At 39.7% G+C, this 8,156-nt stretch overlaps 2 protein-coding genes across 2 annotated transcripts; both read left to right on the plus strand.

Moving 5' to 3' along the window:
• Positions 1-603: 603 nt before the first annotated feature.
• Positions 604-2,419, plus strand: LOC103415076 (hydroquinone glucosyltransferase-like). The gene has a single exon (XM_070823567.1). It carries the CDS (start codon positions 857-859, stop codon positions 2,321-2,323), a length of 1,467 nt encoding a protein of 488 aa, XP_070679668.1. The 5' UTR covers positions 604-856; the 3' UTR covers positions 2,324-2,419.
• A 1,918-nt stretch (positions 2,420-4,337) lies between these two features.
• On the plus strand, positions 4,338-5,294 carry LOC139196876 (uncharacterized). Its single transcript, XM_070823226.1, has one exon. It carries the CDS (start codon positions 4,338-4,340, stop codon positions 5,292-5,294), a length of 957 nt encoding a protein of 318 aa, XP_070679327.1.
• Positions 5,295-8,156: the final 2,862 nt, after the last annotated feature.

Consider the following 8,156-nt stretch of genomic DNA (forward strand, 5'->3'; position numbering starts at 1 on the left):
TTTCAAGTGTTCACCAGCACACTCATCGTATGTCGATATCCGCATGATTATATCATGAGTTTATGAGGATATAATAGCAAGGTAACCTACGTCTGTACGACTAACAGTGATGCCGAACTAGAGAGGGAAGAAACTTCAAGCATGTAGTTGTCAAAAGAAGAAAATTAAAGTCACAAAAATGATTTTTCCCAGTTCCCATCTTTTCAAAAGAAGTTTAAAAGTCGAACAGGTGGAGTAGCTTCATTGAAGGAGTATTCCAGCCGTCAGCTATCCATGGTGATGTTAGCTTGGTTGTCGAGAAGTTCTACTTTTTGGATTTAGTGTTTGTTTAATTGATTTTCTTAAGAACTAAATCAGAAAGATTCTTTAACGGGGAATGTAGCATTCTCCCATTGGATGGGTCATACCTAAAAATTTCTCCAGTTTATCAAACAAAAAATATATAAAAAACAAAAGAAACGCACAAATAAAAAAATTTTAAACGCAAATAGACAAAAATCAAAGTAAAAATTTTTGCAAAGCTCTCTGTCGGACTTGACGCTTACCTGCGAGTCTCTGCAACACAAGACGAAAATCTACCAAACGGTCTATATCTTATTTTTCTATTTAAAAAAACAACATCATTTTCACTGAAAGAGTGAGAAATTTGACTATCTTTTTGACGATAATCGAAATTATAACACTTCAATTAAAAATTCTACAGTCCACACTCCATTGAAAATTCTACACCGCAAAACAACTCACAGCAGCGATCTCGTTTATTTTCCATTTTCTTCTTTAAATACCATTTCTTTGCTTCCAATTCATTTTCATCGCACCAAAACCTTTGACTTGTACACCTACTAGTACAACTACCATGGCATTAGACACCCAAGGCCATAGCGGCGGCAGCCGCCACCACCACCACCACAAACTGCTCAAGCCACCCCATGTAGCCATTGTCCCAACCCCGGGCATAGGTCACCTCACTCCCCTCATCGAGTTAGCCAAACGACTCGTCGTCCATCACAACATCTCCGTCACATTCATCATCCCGAACGACGGGTCGCTTTTGACACCCCAAAAGAAGGTCCTCGAAGCGGTCAGTTCTCTTTCCATTTCGTACGTCTTCCTCCCACCGGTGACCTTCGACGACCTCCCTGATGACATCAGGATGGAGACCAAGATCGGTCTCACTATGACTCGGTCCCTCTCGGCTCTCCGGGACTCAGTAAGGGTACTAAACGAGTCAACTCGGCTAGTGTCACTTATTGTTGATGTTTTTGGTGTGGACGCTTTTGATGTCGCCGTTGAATTCCAAGTGTCTCCTTATATATTTTTCCCCACTAGTGCTATGGGATTGTTGCTTATATTTCATATGCCACACCTTCATGAGACAACTTCTTGTGAGTATAGGGACATGCCTGAACCGGTCCAACTCCCTGGCTGTGTGCCACTTCATGGTCGAGATTTCCCGGATCCGCTTCAGGATAGGACCAACCCGGCCTACAAAGCTTTGAATCACATGTGCAAGAAGTATGGTTCGGCTGCCGGGATCATGGTCAATAGCTTTGTGGATTTGGAACCGGGTGCTTTTAAGGCTCTCAAGGAACAAGGGAGAGGTATTCCACCGGTTTTTCCGGTTGGACCGGTGATAAAAACCGGTTCAATAGATGGGATCGATGGGAATGAGTGTTTGAGGTGGCTTGATAAGCAGCCCAATGGGTCAGTTTTATTTGTTTCATTTGGGAGTGGTGGGACTCTCTCACAAGAGCAACTGAATGAGTTGGCCTTGGGTCTTGAATTGAGTGGGCATAGATTTATTTGGGTTGTCAAGAGTCCAAACGAGACAATGAAGAATGCTTCTTTTTTTAGCGTCCAAGGTGAAGAGAACCCGCTTGGGTTTCTACCAAATGGGTTTCTTGAGAGAACAAAAGATGTGGGTCTAGTTGTGCCGACGTGGGCCCCACAGGTCGAAGTGCTGAATCACAGGTCAACGGGCGCGTTTTTGACCCATTGCGGGTGGAACTCGACACTAGAGAGCATCGTGCATGGTGTGCCTCTAATTGCTTGGCCGCTCTATGCAGAGCAAAAGATGAATAAGGTGCTTCTAGTTGACAGTTTGAAAGTTGCATTGGGGGTTAAGGAGAATAAGAAGGGAATAGTGGAAAGCCAAGATGTTGCTACTTATGTTAGGGACCTCATTGAAGGAGATGAAGGAAAATTGCTAAGGAAGAAGATGGAAGAGTATAAAGAGGCTGCCAAATTGGCTTTGGCAGAAGAAGGGTCGTCTACCAAGTCACTTGCTGAGGTTGCTCAAATATGGAAGGGACTTAAGAACTAATTAATATCCTAATTTGTCAATTATTGCTGTCTAATTCACCAATGACACTGTGTTGTTTCCTTTGCTTTTATCTTAAATGATATCTTCTTTACTGTATTCACATTACTTATGATTTTTCTAGTCGAGTATGATTTTAATTTGAATACGCTACTATTTCTCGCTCATGAATAAGTCTAATTTTCTGTTGAATCAAATCGAAAATACATGTTTCTAATTCCGTCCAAAAAGTTTTGGAATGAATATAAATTCCAATTCAAAATTATAGGAGTTGTATAGCTCCAATTATTCCAAGATAAAAAGGTTCATATCTCCTCTCTCTACATAATATATATTTTTATGTTTATCATTCTTTATGTAAAATATTAAGGGGAGTGATACCAGTAGGTAGGGTTTAGGGCCTACCTAACACAGAATTGTCCACTCGTGAAGAAAAACTTGCGACTTGCGAGAGAGAGAATCTCTGCTAACCAGATTCATCAATGGTTAAGTACAAGTCAGCATGAGTTTGAAATATCTCAACACAGTATGTCAAATAAATTTTTTAAATTAAATAATATAATTAAGTTATTAATTAAATATCGATTAACATGTTTGTTTCTTATCTAATAACACATGTATTCAATAAGGGACATGAAAGTTAAAATTACCAAATAAAATTATATAAAACTCGTGAAATTTTATGCAAGGGTGGTGGTGTTGGAACTTTGAAAAGGTCTGCATGCTTGGAAGAGCACAAAATAAGATTTTTTTAGTATCATTAATATATAGTTTTCTTTAGTCTTTATAGAATTGTGCTTAATATATAGGTACGATACGAGATACACGCCGAAATGCACCTATCAAATGTATTTCTAGAAAGTGAATTATTTACATGGAATGGGACTACCGCAACTGTAATTTTTCGGTGCAATAATACAATGTTATATGCAAGTTTTTCTTATGTAATTTTAGATTTTGAGACAAAGATGCACATGATGGTAATTGGTAAACTCATTTTATGCAGGTTGTTCTCCTCCTGAACACCGTTCGTGGCACCTCTAGCTCTCTAAGTAGGTAAGCCTCTTATATTTTTGACGATGACCTTTTATTATATGCACCATACACGTTACTCTCCCTCTTCTCATCAAACCCATGACAAAATGAGTAAATGAGCTATTGAAACTGGTTTGTATGGATGGGTTGTATGTATGAGTTGTCATCCTCACCATAGCTTGTCATTCACCTTACATCAACCTTTCTCCATAGCTTGTCATTCATCAATCACTTTCCATAGTTTGTCATTCAACTTGTCATTCACCTTACATCAACCTTTCTCCATAGCTTGTCATTCACCAATCACGTTCCATAGCTTGTCATTCACCTTACATCAACCTTTCTTAGTTGCTTGTAAAAGCTTATTTACTCGTAATTTGGTTTTTGCTTTTCCACTGGTTATGGCAGATTTTAGGGATTGTGTTTGTGTAGTTATCCTACAATCTATTGTAGCTTTCTTTTGGCTCTCTATAAGAGTTGCCTTCACTCTCTTGTAATCTTCATAATGAAATATACAACAAATATTGAAACCAAAACTCAACATGGTATTATAGCAGCAACCATAGGGTCTTGACTCTGTTCATTTTTTTTACTTCTTCATTTGCTCATCATCGATAGAGATGGCAGAAGAAAATGTGTCTAGTGCCGACAGTGCCTCATCCTCTTCCCTAAACTTAACCCAAGGGGTTGAGAACAATCCAAATCAACGACTCTGCTCGATGTTACTGAACAAGTTGAACTACCTTCCTTGGTCAAGAGCTATGTCACTTGTTCTAGGAGGAAGATCAAAGCTAGGGTTTATCAATGGAAGCTCTAAGCCCCTAGAATCCACTTCACCAACTTACGATGCATGGCATGCTACTGATCAGCTGGTCATGTCTTGGTTACTTAACTCCATGGAGCCAAAATTGTCTGAGCTTTTCAGCTACTCAGAGTCTTCCCTTCTCTTACTTCCCTTCTCTTATGGGAGTCTGTCAAAGATATGTATGGCATCCAAAACAACTCAGTTCGCATCTTTCAACTGAAGAAAAGTGTGGCGAGTTTAAAGCAAGGTGATCACTCATTTGTTCAACACCTTGGAAGTATGAAATCCATGTGGAATGAACTCGATATGTATCGTCCACAAACGACTGATTCTGCTGTGCTACTGAAGAAGGCTGATGAAGACAAAGTGTTTCAACTCTTAGCAAGCTTAGGAGCGGAGTATGAAGACCTGCGCAGTCACTTGTTAATGACTCAAGAGTTGCCCTCTTTTACCAATGTGTGTCATGCAGTCAAGAGAGAGGAAACTCGACAAAGTGTGATGAACGTTGAGCCCAAATCCAACTCTGAAGCTAGGGTTTTCAAGACAAATCACAAAGTAACTGGTGATAGGGTGCTTGGCAAGAAAGCAGACTGGAAATGTTCTTATTGTAACATTAAGGGACATTTGAGAGAAAAATGTTGGATTCTTCATCCGGAGTTAAAGCCTAAGTTTGATAGGGAAGGCAGGATGATCAAAGATGGGAAGGGTAGAGTCACTCCAAAAGCATTTCAGTCAGCTTGTTTCTCAACTGATGGGATGGCCAATTTCTCAACAAATCATGCGTCCTTGATCAACGAGTTTGCTGTTTTTCTTCAAAAGAAGCAAGGAAGCACTGAACCTGATGAAATGACACCTAAAAACCCTACTATAATGCTAGGGAAATTTGCTGGATTCTTGGCTGACTCGAAAAACACATCGAAAGGCAATATTCCAAGTATTATCAGTGCCATTTCCACTGCTCTTAATGCAAATGTTACACATGATTTTTGGATTATTGACTCTGGTGCCACTGATCATATAACTAATAAACCATCTAATCTCCACGATTTTCAAAGAACTATTGATCCAATTCATGTATATGTTGCAAATGGGAAAGGGGAACCTATTCTAGGGAAAGAAAGATTAGATTGCTAACTGAGCATACTGATTCCACTGCTCTTTATGTACCTTCTTTTCCTTTTCAGCTCTTATCAATAGGAAAAATCACAAAAACCTTAGACTGTCTTACCATATTTTCCCCTCACAATGTTGTGTTTCAGGACCAAGTTACTCAGAAGAAGATTGGTGAAGGGTTCTTCTTGAATGGACTCTACTATCTCTCAAATGAGTCCAATTTTGTCAAAAAGCTCAGTGTCAACTTAAGCCAATTTCAGGAACACCAACTCTGGCATCAACATCTTGCCCATCCCTTATAACATGTGATGACCAAGTTGTTTCCCTTTTTTTGTAAAAACACATTGGAGTGTGAAACTTGTCAAATGTCAAAAGCCACTAGACTTCCTTTTGTTTCCTCTAATTCTAGAACCAGTAAACTTTTTGAGCTTGTTCACTCTGATATTTGGGGTCATTCTCGTGTAGAATCCTTTGATGGGTATAGATATTATGTTACATTTATTGATGACTATTCTAGAGTAACTTGGTTGTATCTTTTAAAACTTAAAAAGTGATTTGTTTGATGCTTTTAAGGACTTTCACAACCTAATCACCAATCAATTTTCATCTAAGTTATATATGTTAAGATCAGATAATGGTGCCGAGTACACTTCCAATAACATGAGTAATTACTTGAGCAATCATGGCATTTTGCATCAAACTAGCTGTGTTGGTACACCACAACAAATGGTGTGGCAGAGAGAAAGAATCGAGACTTATTGGAGAAGACTCGATCATTTATGATCCAAATGAATGTTCCTAAGAAATTTTGGTCTCAAGCCCTACTCACTGCCACATACATCATTAATAGATTGCCAACTCGGGTGTTGAATACTAAATCTCATTTTGAAGTCATGAAGGGCAGGCCTATAAACTTGTCTCACCTCAGGACCTTTGGTTGTACTTGTTATGTGCACATTCAAGCTCTCCATCGTGACAAACGCGACCCTCTAGATGCTAAATGTGTGTTTATGGGATACGCCAGTTCTCAAAAGGGTTACAAAGTGTACAACCCTAACATGGGGAAGCTGGCAGTTTCTAGAGATGTGCGATTTGATGAATATTCACCTTATTTCCACAAAGGGTTGGAGACTAATGCTATATGGAAGATCTTATGGACCTATTTCCACTACCTATTCCAGTAGAAATTCATGAAGTCACTCATGCTCATATCAGCACTGATAATTCTCAACTCACTGAGAGTGTAATTGATGCAGTGCCAAGCTCATTTGGACCATCAGAAGCTCAACCAAATCAGCAAGCTATAAGTGCACCAAGAAGAAATCTTACATGAGATAGACATCCACCAGTTAGATTACAAGAGTATGTTACTTACACTGCAAGGCATCTTATCTCTGCAGCCATTTCTTATCACAGATTCTCATCTTCTCATACTTCTTTCCTTAACAAATTGTCCCACACTTTCGAACCAAAGAATTTTCATGAAGCCACATGCATGCTTGAGTGGCAAGATGTTATGACTAAAGAGCTTCAAGCTCTGAATGACAACCAGACATGGAGTGTGGTGGATCTTCTAAATGGCAAGAAGGTCGTGGGAAATCAAGACGCTTAAGCAGTCACTTCACCAAAAAATTTCCATTAAAGACTTGGGGCCCTTGAAATACTTTCTTGGAATTGAGGTGGCTACCTCTTCAAAGGGATTGTTCTTGAATCAAAGAAAGTATGTTCTCGATCTTCTAGATGAAGCTAACATGATGGAATGTAAACCAGCTCGGACACCCCTAGCTAGCAAACTTCAGTGGCATGAAAAAGGTGAACCTCTTTCGGACCCTAGTGTTTATCAGCGAATGGTTGGGAAACTATCTCACCATTACTAGGCCTAATATCTCGTATTCAGTTAGCCTAGCCAGTCAGTTCATGCACTCTCCTACTTTAGTTCACTGGGAAATCGTCAAGAGAATACTTCGATATCTCAAGAGCTCAGTAGGAAGGGGGATAATTATGAAGAACAATGGATCAAATCACATCTTGGCCTAAACATATGCTGACTGGGCTGGAAATGCCCTTGATAAAAAATCCATAACAGGTTTTTGCACATTTGTTGGAGGGAACCTTGTCACTTGGAAGAGCAAGAAACAAACTGTTATTGCTCGATTTAGTGCCGAAGCTGAGTATAGGGCTATGGCAGCAACAGCCTGTGAACTCATATGGTTGAAAGGTCTTCTTTCCGAGCTCGGATTCACAAGCATGGCACATATGTCCTTGTATTGTGATAACCAAGCTGCCATGCACATTACCTCCAATCCAGTATTCCATGAAAAGACCAAACTGTAGACATTGAAATTTCGGTGGCATAAATGTTAGCCATTGCATTAAGATTACATTTGTAAACATTGAAATTTTAGTGTAATAAATGTTGACCATTGTATTAAAATTACAACCTTCATTCACTTCACCTACAACATCCACCCAAGTTTCACCTACAACATCCACCCAAGTTTCACCTACAACACCCACCAAAATTCACCTACAACATCCACCAAAACAAATGGATGGTGGTGATTCATTCCCAAAGCCTATAAATAGGCTCCTCCATCAAAGAATCAAAGAGGATTTTGGCATACACTTTCTCTACTCCCAAGTTGGAAGAGAATTCACACCACACCAAAGCCTTGAAGCCTCGAAACTCTGAAGCTCTCAAGAAAATCCCGAAGGATCAAGAAAGCCCTCTTCGTTCTTCGTGAAATCCTCCTTCAAGATCAAGCCCTAACGCCCCCCTTGAAGAACTTCCACCAATTCAAGATCAAGCCCCGACGGCCCTTGAAAAAGGTGTTCATCATTCATCAACTATTCGTCCAAGATCAAGCCTCGACGACCCTTGGA

This window comes from Malus domestica, chromosome 06 (assembly GCF_042453785.1).
Source record: "Malus domestica chromosome 06, GDT2T_hap1".
Taxonomy (NCBI): Eukaryota; Viridiplantae; Streptophyta; class Magnoliopsida; order Rosales; family Rosaceae; genus Malus; species Malus domestica.